Below are 13,622 nucleotides of genomic sequence, written 5' to 3' on the forward strand. Positions count from 1 at the left end.
TTTTTAGCAATGAAATAGGTGCCCTTAAATATGCACTATACAACCACTGCACTGACATTTAGTGTAGAGAGAGAGAAAATAATTGACAGCACAATTGAGTTTCAATTTTAACCATTATGGCGATCAGTGTTTGCATTTCATCAGCTCATTTGCATTTTGAAGGACACATCTACAAAGGGGCAATTTTAACATGCTAAAATAAATGATCTGTTGGGTATTGTAAACATATAGATACAAATCCTACAACACATTGAAACACTGCAAAAAAAATCTTATTGCATCACGTCAATGTTTTTGTAAAGTCCAATCTTAACCAGTAGATGTAGCTGTCCTGTTCCTCCTTTGCTTAATCATTCTCCAATTTGCCTGAGCACACCTGCCTGGAAATGTCTTGTATGCTAAGTAAGATCTTAGCTTCAGGTGTGTTTGATTGGTGTTGCAGGTAAACTCTGCAGGACACCCACCCTCCAGGACTGAGTTTGGGCACCCTGTGTCTCTTGAGCATCCTATACTTGTGTCCAGCCTAGCATTCTCATCCTCTTTTATCCATTTACTTTGCAGATGTTGTGAATAATTTACAGTTTTAACATCTGTCACTTTAACATTTGATTAAGTAGCTGTGCTCTCTTTGGTTTCATTGTGATTTCACTCTCATGAGAACTTAGCGTCACAATCAGTTTTTTAGGTTTTTGTTGTGAGTGTTATGTAATAAGATGAAGTGCACATAATGCATTAATTGAATTGAATTGAATTAATGCATCTGAAAGATATTAAACTGTCATGTACATCACTGCTGATAAAAAATAGAAACATCACAGAAATTCTAATGGGTTTAATGGGATTTGGTTTAAATGGTAGCTATAATGGTTTCTACTGGTAATGTGTTGGTGGGATTTTATCTGCCGACCGGGAAACAATAGAACACCATTAAACCTACTGGTATAAGACCCAAAACACAGTACATAAAGAAATGTTGTAATGGTTATAGGAAACTACTGTAGGCTACTGTGTAACATATACACATAAAAATGACACACTTACCCATTAGAGATTAAACTACTATATTCAACTATGCTTCAAAAGTATGCATGTAAACATAATAAAATACATATTTGATTTATAATTCATTAATTCACTAAACTCTGTCTCGCAATGAATGAATTGCTAATAAGGTTTACGACATGAAAACGAGCAAAAACATGGTTATTTCAGTCAAACCATGGTTTTGCCAAGTTTAGGCCTATGCCAAAGAACACGATTCCTACAAAAAATATATTGTTAATTGTATGCATGGATCTGCATTTTGAATTTAAAATAGTTGACCATTCGGATACTTTATATCGTAATTATCGTATTTACAGCGTTTTAAAAGCGTTCACGTCCTCGTGGAGATCGTAATTACAACTTGTACACAAGGAGTTTTCTTTCGCTTGACTTTTACCACGTGACCGCTGCAATCTTACACTGAAGACATTTCTGTATGTTATTACTGTTACCTGACGCACTTTCTGTGTTCTGTAATATTTAGCAGAAACATTAAAATGTCATTTAATGTTGTAATTATGTATTTTACAGCTACCAACTGCATAATCCCCAGTTCAAGGACGTAAACAGCTTCGAGTTGGAGGTCACCACAAAATAAATAACGGCAATTACAATAACTTTTTAACGCTGCATATTTCAATATATTTATGAGCTGTGGTATGCAAATTAGGACAAAGGCGTGTCCGCCTGCCGTAAAGCGCGATGTATTGTCGTTATCTGCTGTTGCTATGGGAAACTGGGCAAAAAGCAGGAAGTGCTGAGTCTCCATTGACAGTTGCAGATCTGTGTTTACCACAGTATTTATGACTCTCTAGTTTAAAAACTTCATGACGGACAGTTTATATTTCTCAACGAAACAAATTCTGATCCCGTAAGCCACGCTTGGAGGAACACATATGATCGAGGTATAAATGACTAGCTGTCTTGCTAACTAAGTTAGCACTTAACTGAATCACTTGTGTGGGTTTGTTTATGTTCTGCTTTATATAAAGGGCTGTTTTTTGTCGTGCACCAAATCACAGCCCGTGAAAAATATCCAGAGTGTCATGTACTGCCATTTTTGTTAAAAAAGGTTCATTAGTTTGCTATCTGTTTATACTAGTAGGTTAAAGCTTTATATAACAGTTCGTACTCAGCAAATGTAATGTTAGGAGATCTGTGAGGCGTTGACAAGGAGATAAGGTACCAATTAAGTTAAACACATTTTAAAGGTCTGTGTTTGGTTTATTTAGATATACACGTCATTTTTACGCAGGTGTTTTAGGAATGCGTCATGATGTCACCCACGTTCCTGTCTGGTTGGTTGTGCTGTTGCTCACGAATTGAATCCTATGCAGTAGTAGTTTAACAACATTTTAAATTTCATTGCCCTATGCAGGTTTAAGGGACCCGCAGAGAAAATGAGTCGAAGCCGGAACCCTCCGCAGAAGGGCCAGGGGGCCGCAAGGGCCAAACAGGTAATAGATGGGCCAAAGTCATATTATGCAAGCACATAACATCAGTAACCCTAACCCATCATTTAAATAATTGATACAATCAGTCACTCAATCTTATTCTTGCAAATTGTCAGATGGGACTGCTGTTAGATTTGGCTCCTGATGATGGGCTGGATGACTCTGGAGGAAATGAGCACGAGCTAGAGGCGGAGCTTCTGGCCCTGATGGGAGGTGGAGGAGGAAAGGGTGGACAAGCAGGCAAGAAAGGTGAAGGTAAAGGTAAGGACGATCATGTTCTACACTTCTACATGTACTGCTTGGGATGTTGGGTAACACAGTCCCGGGTAACATAGAAAAGATCTAAAAACGTTTCCAATGTTCCCAAAAATGGTCTGCCAACATGAAAAGTGTCCAGTTTTTGATATTTTAAGAACGGTTGTTTGAACGTTAGAGAAATTTTACATTCTATTATTTTCAAAAGTTACTTTTTAATGTCCACACAATGTTTAAAACAACTGTTTCTATATTTACTTTATTTCTTGTTATGTAAATGATAAATAAACGTTGCATTTTATAGTGTTATAAAATATTATTTCTGAATATTTAGTAAAAAGATTGCTGTAGAAAACACAATTCATTATTAGGTTTAGATGTTGATGTTTTGGTTCATTCACCATTATGGTGATCAGTGTTTGTTTTAGTTTGACTTATATCTTACTAGATTTTCCCTGGCTGCTGTAAAATAACACTTGTTATGGCAAAAAGAAGCTTGGAATTTAGTATGATGGTTATGTTTAGTATCTGATGGTTATGCTTAACATCTAGTAATTTAAGTTATTCATTGATTACTCACTCATCAAAAGTATTTTTCCATTGTTTAAGCCATACAGTACAATTTGTAAATCTTAGGGATATTGAAACACTATTTTTGTATTTTGTTGTTGTTTTTTATTGGACCTTGAGTCAATAATATAGTCTGATAATCGCAGTAGTCATCTTTTTTCTGTGCACATGTAGCTCCAGTCCCCATGGAGCACATAGAGCGGATGGCAGCGCTGTGTATGAAGGACTTGGATGAGGATGGAGAAGATGATGGTGATTTAGAGAACGATGCTGATCTCTTAGTAAGGATTTGTCCTTGGAGGACCGAACTCGATCATTCATTCTTATTCTCTAAATGCAGTGTAGCTGAGATCAGCACTACAGGCAAGCAGAGCTTTGAACTTTAGTTGTTTTGTGTTTCAGGCCGAGTTGAATGAGGTATTGGATGACAATGAAGAGGAGGAGGTGATCAGGAAGCCCCCTCCATCACCATCGCCCCCTCAGCGCTCAAACGCGCCCACATCCCAAACTTCTTCAGGTAGCCTGGAGTCTCGCCTGCAGGAACGCCTCGACATGTATCAGACAGCCATCGCTAATGCCAAGGCTGCAGGGGAGACAACCAAAGCACGAAGATACGACCGAGGGCTGAAGGTGGGATTTACAAACTTTCTGTCCTATTTAGTTCTCATCATTTTCATGTGTGCTGAATTCAGAGGGAAACGTTCATGTGTTTTTCAGACACTGCAGTCTATGTTGACGTCCGTTAAAAAAGGGAAACCCATCAACGAAGATGAGATTCCTCCTGCTGTGGCCACTGGTGGAAAACCCGCCCCCACCTCGCAGGCGCAGCCAGTCGAAGAGCAGGAGAAACCTGCCCCGCCATATACGCCACCGCAGATGACCAATCAGAAGCCCATGCTTCAAGACAAGCCGGTCGCCCCGCCTAAACCTCAGCTGTTGCAACCACCATCACAGCGATCGACAGCCGTTACGCCCGATACACCAGCCATATCACCCCTCACGCCCAGCCAGCCTAACGCTCAGCACTCGGGTACCCACAAAAACTGTTCACACTTTCTTTACACATCATCATATCTGTGCATAATCTTAGTATAAGTGGTATGCATATCTGTGTGTTACAGAGATCAAAGCGAGTATATTAAACAGACAGAGAGAGTATAAGCTGGCAGCCATACAGGCCAAACAAAGCGGTAACACAGACCAAGCCAAACAATTCTACCTCATCGCCAAAGTAGGTGTAATAGTTTAGCTCCAATATATCAGCTAGGTCACAAAAAATGTAAATAAACACAACAATGTTTTGCTGTTTTGCACAGAAATTGGACCCCATGATTGAGGCTGTTGACAGAGGGGAGATTGTAGATATTAACAAACTGCCGCCCCCTCCTGGTACGTATTGACATTACAGATCATCTAATTCCTTTTTTAGCCTGAAAGTTTATACAGTCTTAAGGAAATCTCTCTCTCTCGCTCATACAGGAGATGTCGAAGTCCCACGTTCAAACCCCCCTCAGTCATCTGTTAAACCTCCCGCCCCTCCACCCACTGCCGCCCCTCCTGCTACACCCACTGCCGCCCCAGTCGTGGGTAAGAGTGTTTTGTATCAGCCATAATATGCAGACAAAAAGCAGACAAACGTGACATTACAAACACAATTAACATGCAAAATGAGTCAGCATGCCCAAACGTTGGTGTAAGGGTCAAGTTTAGAGGATGAAAGTTAAAAAGTCCTCATACTAATAACGGCAACATGTTTGCAGCTCTCTCTGCTCCTCGGAGCATCGGCGAGGCCCTGCAGCAGCGCATGGACAAATATAAAGAAGCAGCAGAAACAGCCAAGAGCAAAGGAGATGATCGCAAAGCGCGCATGCACCAGCGCATTGTTAAGGTAAAATACAGATGCTCATAATAACACATGTGTAGCACATCATATACTTTCAGACTCATGTGTTTGTTTGCGTCCTCAACTTCAGCAATACCAAGATGCCATCAAAGCTCAAAAAGCGGGACGGCCTGTGAATTTGGCAGAACTTCCTGTTCCACCTGGTGGGTGATTTTTATTGCTATGTGACACCATGGACGTATGTGTGCTGTCCTTGTTTTAAATGTCACTTGTCTGTATCCCAGGTTGTCCCCCGCTGCCGGGTGCCGAAGGGGGTGAGCAGAATTTTATGGGCGTCCTAGACAACGCCATGAAACTGGCCAATCAGGATGCAGAAGCGGATGATGATGATGATGACGAGCCACAAAAGAAGGTCAGGGGATGATCAAGAAACTGACCAATCACATTTCATTGTTAGAGGCTCATCACTATTATTGTATTTTCTTATGATGTGTAGCCAACACCTCAACCTGCTCTTCAGAAATCAAGAGCTCCCGTCCCTCATAAAGCCTCGTCCACCGCCAGCACGCCGACTTCCACTACAAATCCCCCTAAACTGGGTGGGAAAGGTAGTACCTACTTAACCATTTGTAAGCAAAGTTTTTATCAAGAAGTTTATGTAGCTTTGTGTATTTAATGTGTCCAATTCATTTTTTTTTTTGCAGCCCAGCAGCAGTTGGATTTCCTGACGGTGCGCAGGCAGCAGTTCGTGAAGGCCGCTTTGCGCTCCAAAGAGATGAAGGACATGCAGGGGGCTGCGCAGCACCTGAGAAACGCTAAAGGCCTGGACCACATGATCACTGCTGCCAAGGGAGGACTTCCTGTTGACATCACAAAGGTTCGTGTACACGTGTAATCAGTTCCTGTGTCTGATTTAACTCCCTTACTGCACGGCTCTCTGGAGTACTCGATTGTGATTGGTCTGTTGCGTCCGCAGTGATATCAATCTGTAATATTTCCAGGTGCCAGCGGCTCCAGTGAGCGAGGAAGACTACAGGCTGTCTCAGTCTCGATCGTCCGCTCTGTCTCCTCGAACTGCCGATCAATACGCTCAACTGATGGAACAGCTCAGACTTCAGCATGAGGTTTATACTCGCTACTAGTGTCACATGGTTAAAATTTTCTGTTCGTTTCTATAACGTTTTTTTTTTTTTTTTTTTGCAGAAATGTCTGACCTACTCTCAGCAGTTCACTCATATGGGGAATGTGGGCGAAACTGCTAGGTGTGTGTTAAGATGAATGTTGATGTTAAAGGTGCTCTGTGTAATTTTTATAAGGATCTCTTGACAGAAATGCAAAATAATGTCAGGAGCCGATGGTGTAGTGGGCAGCGCTCCGACATATGGTGCAAACGCACTTCCGGCGACCCGAGTTCGAATCCCGGCTCGAGGTCCTTTGCCGATCCCATACCCCTCTCTCCACCCTCTACTTTCCTGTCATCTCTAAAAAATCTACTGTCTATCAATAAAGGCAAAAATGGCCAAAAAATAATTATAAAAAAAAAAAAAAGAAATGCAAAATAATATACAAAACTATATTATCAGGGGTGTAAAAAGACCTTTCATAATGAACCCTTAGGTTTTTATTACCTTAGAATGACACATTTTTATTTACATACCGAGGGTCCCCTTACATGGAAGCCGCCATTTTGTGCCGCCATGTTTCTACAGAAGCCCTTAACGAACAAACTTTTTTTACGAAGCTGTCTCCGTAGATTATATGTTTGTCTGGTGGTGACTACCGTAGCTTCTCTATCTCGATGGGTGAGCAGTTAAGTGAGCCATTGGTTGCAATTCGTAACCTCACCACTAGATGCCACTAAAATTTACACGCTGCACCTTTAAATATGTGCCATTTAAGGTTGAATTTGTTGATATTTAAGCCGTGTGTATCTGTGTGTAGGTTCGAGAAGTTGGCTGAAGAGTGCATGACCAACATAGACATATTAAAGAAAGCTCACGCAAAAGGGAGATCAGTTCCTAAATATCACACTGAGGAGCGAACCTTTAACACTATCAAGTAAGAGCACACACACACACACACACTCACATCTGACCGTAAATGTGTTTCATTACACTTGTTTAATGTCTCTCTCTCTTTTTCACTCTCTCTCTCTCTCTCTGTAGGATCTTTCCTAATCTGACTGCTAATGACCTGCTGCTGATCATTGTCAGAGGAATCAACCTGTCAGCCCCTGCAGGTGTGTGTATGTGTGAGTTTGTGTGTTTATGTGGGTTTGTGTATGCGGGTGTGTTTATCAGTCTCTAATCTTGTTTCATCCAGGAGGTTCTGCTAATGATCTGGATGCGAGTGTGCGATTCGAGTTTCCTTTCCCTAGCGCGGTATGACGCACCTTTAATAACACACACATACACACATGTTCGCGCTGTTGTGATCTAACTACGTTTGTGTTTTTCTTAGGAGGAAGCTCAGAGAGACAAAACCAGCACTGTGAGAAACACCAACAGTCCAGGTGCGCATATATACACACACACATACTTCAGCTCTGTTCTGACATTTAGCAATCAGTCTAGCTGTATATTGTCTATGAAGCATGTGTTATATTAAAAGTGGAGCCTTATAAATGCTAACATTAGCATACAAATATATGAATGTGTCTGCAGAGTTTAAGGAGCAGTTCAAACTGAACATTAAGAGAGACCACAGAGGCTTTAAAAGAGTCGTACAAGCCAAAGGCATCAAGTTCGAGGTCATACACAAAGGGTGAGAATCTGTTAAACATCTGATGAATCTCATGAAAACATGTGCAGGTCACATTACACTCCGAGAGCAAATTTTTTTATTTTGCATGAAGCCTGTTTTAAAAGCATTCATGTTGCATGCACGTTTGACAACGCAGCATTATTTTTAAGACCGTCTTAGTGTGAAAATCTGATTTTTCCATGTTTAAATGCCGTAATTGGGTCCCCGGTGCTTCTTTCAACTTAGCAAATGTGAAAAAGATCAACCCAGTAACTTAGTTTTGGTAAACCATTCTCCGCAAGCATGTGAAAAAAATAGCTCATTAAAATTTGGCTTCCCTTGTGATGTCATACTACCCCTTAATCTGGACTATCCAACCACATCACTACCATTAAGTGCAGAGAGAAAGGGAAATAATAATTGACAGCACAATTGAGTTTCAATTTCAACAAACCACCATTATGGTGATCAGTGTTTGTATTAGCTAATTCGCATTTTCAAGGAAACACCCAAAACAGCACATTTTTGCTCGCACATACAAAGTGGCTATATTAACATGCTATAATAAATTATCTATATAGTATTTTATCTAAAACTTTACACATGCACTCTGGGGACACTGAATACTTTTTACATCATTAAAGTAAAGTCCCTTTTAAGCACATCTCTACATTACATTGAGAATAATAGTAATATAAAAAATAACATTTTAATGTATGAAGCCAGAATGCATAACATTCAAGAGAAATTAAAACATTATCCAAATAAAGCTTTATTTTCTTGTAATTCATTATTTCTCTGCTTTGGTTTTGGGATGAAATGGTCATGGATTTGATATTCACACAACCATTTATCCACTAGCAATAGTAATGATAATTATAGTAATTTTATCTGTGTTTTTGTGTGCAGTGGTCTCTTTAAAACAGATAAAGTAGTGGGAAATGCTCAGCTGAAGTTGGAAGCGCTGGAGAACCAGTGTGAGATCAGAGAGATTATAGACGTGAGTGATACACATTTGCACACACGTGTACACACATACAGTCGCTAGTGTTGCGTGAGTGTATTTGTGCATCACTGATGCAGGTGTTGGATGGGCGGAAGGCAACCGGAGGGAAACTGGAGGTGCGCGTGAAGATCCGAGAGCCGCTGGGTGGAGCTCAGCTGCAGCCAGTGACGGAGAAATGGCTTGTGATCGACCCGCTGACCCCTTCGCCAGAGAAAGAGAGAGAGAGACAAAAAGATAGAGAGAAAGAACGGGTATGAAAGCTTCTTGTAGAGAATAAAACACAAATATCTGATTTTAATGTTGAGAATATTTGTGATGTCAGTAAAGCTCAAAGATTGCATAATTATTTGTATTCCCGCAGGCTCCTTCTCCAAGATCCAAACCCAGAAATGATCATGACAGGAACATCAAACCGAGGTAGTACCTAAATTCGCCTTACTTACATACATGTGTGTGCCTGTCTGTGTGTGTCTGATGTTTCTTGGATTGTTTTTCAGCTTATCTCCTCCACAGTTTAAAATGCACAGCTTCAGTCTGCTCAACTATGACAAAGAAAGACTGGAGTGGAAGGTACGTGTGTTTCAGTTCATCTGTGGCACGCAATCTGTCCTTGAAATTTGTAAAACAAGCTCAAAACAATCCTAGAGTTTCCTTTCTAATCATTGAATTTGCACAGTGACTCTCAGTTCAGAGTTTGATTTGAATTGGGACAGGTTTGATACAAGACGTTTTTATACAGACACTGAAGAATGTGTCATTAATTTTTACTCTTTTTAGATTAGTGAATATAAAAAGAACAGACGAGACCCATCAGAACTCATCCAGCAGCACATGGAGATCTGTCAGAGACTGCAGTGGCAGAAATCATACCTGGAGAAAAATCCTGCAGCGCTGACGGGTACACAAACACACATTCATGCACGTTCTCACACACAAACACACACAATCTCACACAAACACACACTCAGGTAGAGGAAAATGAAAGCATTTGCCAGAGTGACGTCATTTTTGCTGCAGTGACTCATAATTCTGCTGGCCAATAAGAAGTTCAGACAGATGACACAGTTGTGCTTCTTTAATCCAATTTTGTGTCTTCCTTTTATATTTATTCACAGCAGAGATGAGAAATACTCTAAAGATACACATAATCCATCATCTTTATTTTTCTCTCCCTGTGTCTCAGAATATGAAAATGTGCTGCGAAAGTTTCAGCACGGTCTCTCAGATTCGGTGAAGAAGTTTTCCACCCAAGGAAACAGGGTGAGCACACAAACACACGCTCATATACACAATCACATATACACTCATATATACACAATCATATACACACTCATACACCCTTTGCATTAGGGCTGGGCAAAAAAAAAATTTTTTATTCAAAATCAATTCTCAAAGGCCACAAATACATTTTTTATGAAATAACCTAAACCTGTTTGATCAAGGAATGCGACTTTTTCAGCATACATTTTTCATCTTGCATCAAAATTGTATTGTATTTAACATAATTGTATGCATTTGAAAATTAGAGATGGGTTCTGTTTAAGTGTACCTAAAATAAAATAGTTTAATATACAGGTTTGTGGCTCTTCATTTTTTTTATTTTAATTACGCACTTGTAAACTTATGTTCACTGTTCTTTTTTATAAATATAGTATTTAAATCTATTTTCATTGAGTTGAATTGAGAATCGAGTATAAAAAACAGTCCAAGAATTGAAATCGAACCAAGAATCGAAATCGAATCGATTCAATAGCTTGTGAATCGAAATTGAATCGATCTGGAACATCTGAATCGATACCCAGCCCTACTTTGCATTCTTATTCTGAGATATGACTGTATACTGTAGTTGTTCAGCTAAAACATTTTTATTGAAGAGGAAACTATTTTTTTCTGCTCAGGACGCAGCAAAAGATGCTCTTGGCCGATTGAGGATGGTAGAGAATGAGGTGAATATCAAAAAAATATTTTCTTACTGCACATTCCTGATCATTGTGAAAAAAACTATGTTCTGACTGCATTGTGCTACTGGACTTTTCACCATCTAGCCAATATAAGATAAATGAAATCCTTTTTTAACACCTATTCTATTTTTCTCAGAAAAGATCACATTAGACAGACAAGCTGCAAATGCTATTTATTTTTCTTTGTGTTTCTGTCTCTTTAACACGGACACGTTGAAGATATTAACTTTTTTATCCTCATCTCCCTCTCTCACAGCTGGAGTCAGTCAGAAAAAAACGGGCCGTCAGAGAGTGAAGAAACGCTGAGTCTGTCTGTGGGAAAATTGTACTCATAAGCAGTCCTCATATGTTTTAAGTTTCATAAAAATATTAATGAATTATGACAGATGTAATTTAACTGCAGACGGCAACTAAACACAACATTACTACACAAACACACACACATACTGAAGAAACCTTTAGTATTTCTGCATTGTCTCTAAACCATCAAAACACTAATATGTGCTCCATTGATTTCTCTTTTGAAAGGAGAGACATCTGAATGTTTAAAAGTGAGATCAGACTGATCAGCACTGCTCTGATCTCATCTTTATTTGATTTTATTCTTTTGTTTTGAACACATAAAGAACAATCATGCACTACAGGCATCTGATGTCAGCTGAATATGAAACACAGAAATGTCCAGGTCATAATTTACATTGATAATATTGTGCATTAAGCAAAGTAAGCCTGTTTTAAGAACAATTAAACACCATATTCATATTACTGTAAAGCAAAGAAAATTGCATTCATATTACTATAATGTGAAATACAATATTTATTCAATTATTTAAAGATCAAGTGTTGTATTGAAACTAAATGATTAATAGGGATTTGAGGGAAATGTGCTTAATTGTTATAATAAAAGTAAAACCAGTAGTCCAAAAAGTTGGCTTCATTTTCTGTATACAAAATATAATTAATGTATTCATTTCTGCAAATATGACCTTAACATTTTGTGATTCACATTTGGGTTGTTTGTAAATAAGAATACTGTAAATCATATCTGATAAAATGACCGACTGCAGTCTCAAAAAGCAGAGTTACAGGACAAACAAATACTTTATCACAGATCAATGCATGTAACTAATATTACAAAAATGGTGTTTGATGTTTTTCATTTAAACCCCTTTTTTATGTTTTCTCATTCACACTCCCTTCTTTACCCTCCTTTTTTCCCCAAATAAGTGCTGTTAATCTGCTCTTTACAGTAATCTGTGTGCTATGGTATTCCCAGATTAGGATAATACCGCTGCACGGCTGTGATATGGGAATAATCTGGCACTCCAGGGAAGTTGCGTGGGACTGTATTAGATGGTGAAGATCAGGGATTATTCGAATACTTCAGCCGTGTGAACTCGGATCAGAACATTATGCAGGAGCTCATTGTTAGCAGGGTTATTTTTGGGGTGGGGGAAGGTGTGCTTGATAAGACAGAAGGAGGGAGTGTTGATCAGTCTAGTGAAGTAATGGCATGAGTGAATTTGAGATGAAGATCTTTTGTCTTGGCGCATGGGGGGGGGTGAGAATCTGAGATCTGCTGTTTTAAAGGAAAGCGGCCTCATTTTCTTTCTTTTCAGAGTTGAAAGGTCATCAACTTTAACCTCAGACCTGCACACTCTGTCGTTTTCACACTTGGAAAGGTTTTTGGGAACGTTGTGCAGCTCAGATCCACATTTATGTATTTTCATTCTTGCTGCGTGATGCAGTCAGTCATTATATAAACTCTTTTATGGGGGTGTTTGTTTGTTTGTTTGCTTTCATTTAAAAGCCAGATATAAAGCTGACTGGTTTCCATGACAACTTGTTTATTCAGCCCTCTGTGGTCTTTTGGGATGCTGTCTGAACCCCTTGCCTCCCTCTCTGTCACTCCAGCATGTACAGAAGTTTTTAGCATTATTCAGCATATACTAAAGGCAATCACTGTACAGATGCATTAATGTATGAACTGATGTTGGGTCTATTTTTCAAAAGCAGCATTAATTTGTTAATGTGTCTATGGTAATGGATAATAATGTTTAATGTAATAATTAAAAAAAGTTATTCCAAAAATGACACTTGTTGTTCTTGTGCATCAAACTTGCAAAAAGGAATGTTGTAAGACAAAAGATTTTTAGTGAGTATTGATTTCATTTCTGAGATGTTTTTCAGGCAGAGCTATTTTATTGCTTTTTTTAAGACACGTTAAAATAAAAAAATATATGTATAAATGTATGAATAAAACTTTTTTGTAATTTTAATCTTTTTTATAAACTGGTCACATTACAGCTAACATATACATAATAATTACAACATACACATTAGAAATAAATTTCGACAAAACATAAAATTAAATAAAATAGATAAAACATACTCAAAACATAAAAAAGAGCAGGAAATAAAGGTCATTATACAAATGTAAAAGCTTCACATAGGGACTTAGTGCATTTTGCTTTATTATTTTCAACCCAGTAGTAACTCTTTATAATGTTTCATATCTATCTAAAATAACAAAAAGTTGGGTTTTTCTTCAGCACATTTTTGTTTATGTATATGGTATTTTCCCATAATCAATAAAAAGCTTTACAACAATAGTCAACAATAAAAATAAAAATACATATTTTTAAAACTTTCCTACCTATAAACATTTTTAAAGGAAGCCTTTTTATTAATTTTTTTACTTTTTTATTTGATTTTTCACTGTTTATCAATAGCTGTTTTTTTATTGA

At 38.4% G+C, this 13,622-nt stretch overlaps 1 protein-coding gene across 1 annotated transcript; it reads left to right on the top strand.

The window, feature by feature from the left end:
* The first annotated feature begins 1,780 nt into the window (after positions 1-1,780).
* Positions 1,781-11,802, top strand: cc2d1a (coiled-coil and C2 domain containing 1A). The gene is made up of 29 exons (XM_065274388.1): positions 1,781-1,949; positions 2,423-2,501; positions 2,615-2,759; positions 3,498-3,604; positions 3,726-3,953; positions 4,041-4,353; positions 4,445-4,554; positions 4,640-4,712; positions 4,803-4,910; positions 5,084-5,211; positions 5,297-5,369; positions 5,451-5,578; positions 5,663-5,774; positions 5,871-6,043; positions 6,168-6,290; positions 6,370-6,428; positions 7,108-7,224; positions 7,332-7,405; positions 7,489-7,547; positions 7,627-7,678; positions 7,830-7,929; positions 8,818-8,908; positions 8,992-9,165; positions 9,276-9,331; positions 9,412-9,484; positions 9,692-9,812; positions 10,098-10,174; positions 10,813-10,860; positions 11,132-11,802. Exons 2-29 carry the CDS (start codon positions 2,445-2,447, stop codon positions 11,168-11,170), a joined length of 3,018 nt encoding a protein of 1,005 aa, XP_065130460.1. The 5' UTR covers positions 1,781-1,949; positions 2,423-2,444; the 3' UTR covers positions 11,171-11,802.
* The last annotated feature ends 1,820 nt before the right edge of the window (positions 11,803-13,622 follow it).

This window comes from Paramisgurnus dabryanus, chromosome 4, assembly GCF_030506205.2.
Source record: "Paramisgurnus dabryanus chromosome 4, PD_genome_1.1, whole genome shotgun sequence".
Taxonomy (NCBI): Eukaryota; Metazoa; Chordata; class Actinopteri; order Cypriniformes; family Cobitidae; genus Paramisgurnus; species Paramisgurnus dabryanus.

Bases quoted from the DNA above. Each gene is read 5' to 3' on its own strand.
- cc2d1a (XM_065274388.1), top strand. From the start codon at position 2,445: ATGAGTCGAAGCCGGAACCCTCCGCAGAAGGGCCAGGGGGCCGCAAGG. The intron at 5,775-5,870 runs GTAGTACCTACT...TTTTTTTTGCAG, and splicing joins CCCTAAACTGGGTGGGAAAG to CCCAGCAGCAGTTGGATTTC. The intron at 7,930-8,817 runs GTGAGAATCTGT...TTTTGTGTGCAG, and splicing joins TTCGAGGTCATACACAAAGG to TGGTCTCTTTAAAACAGATA.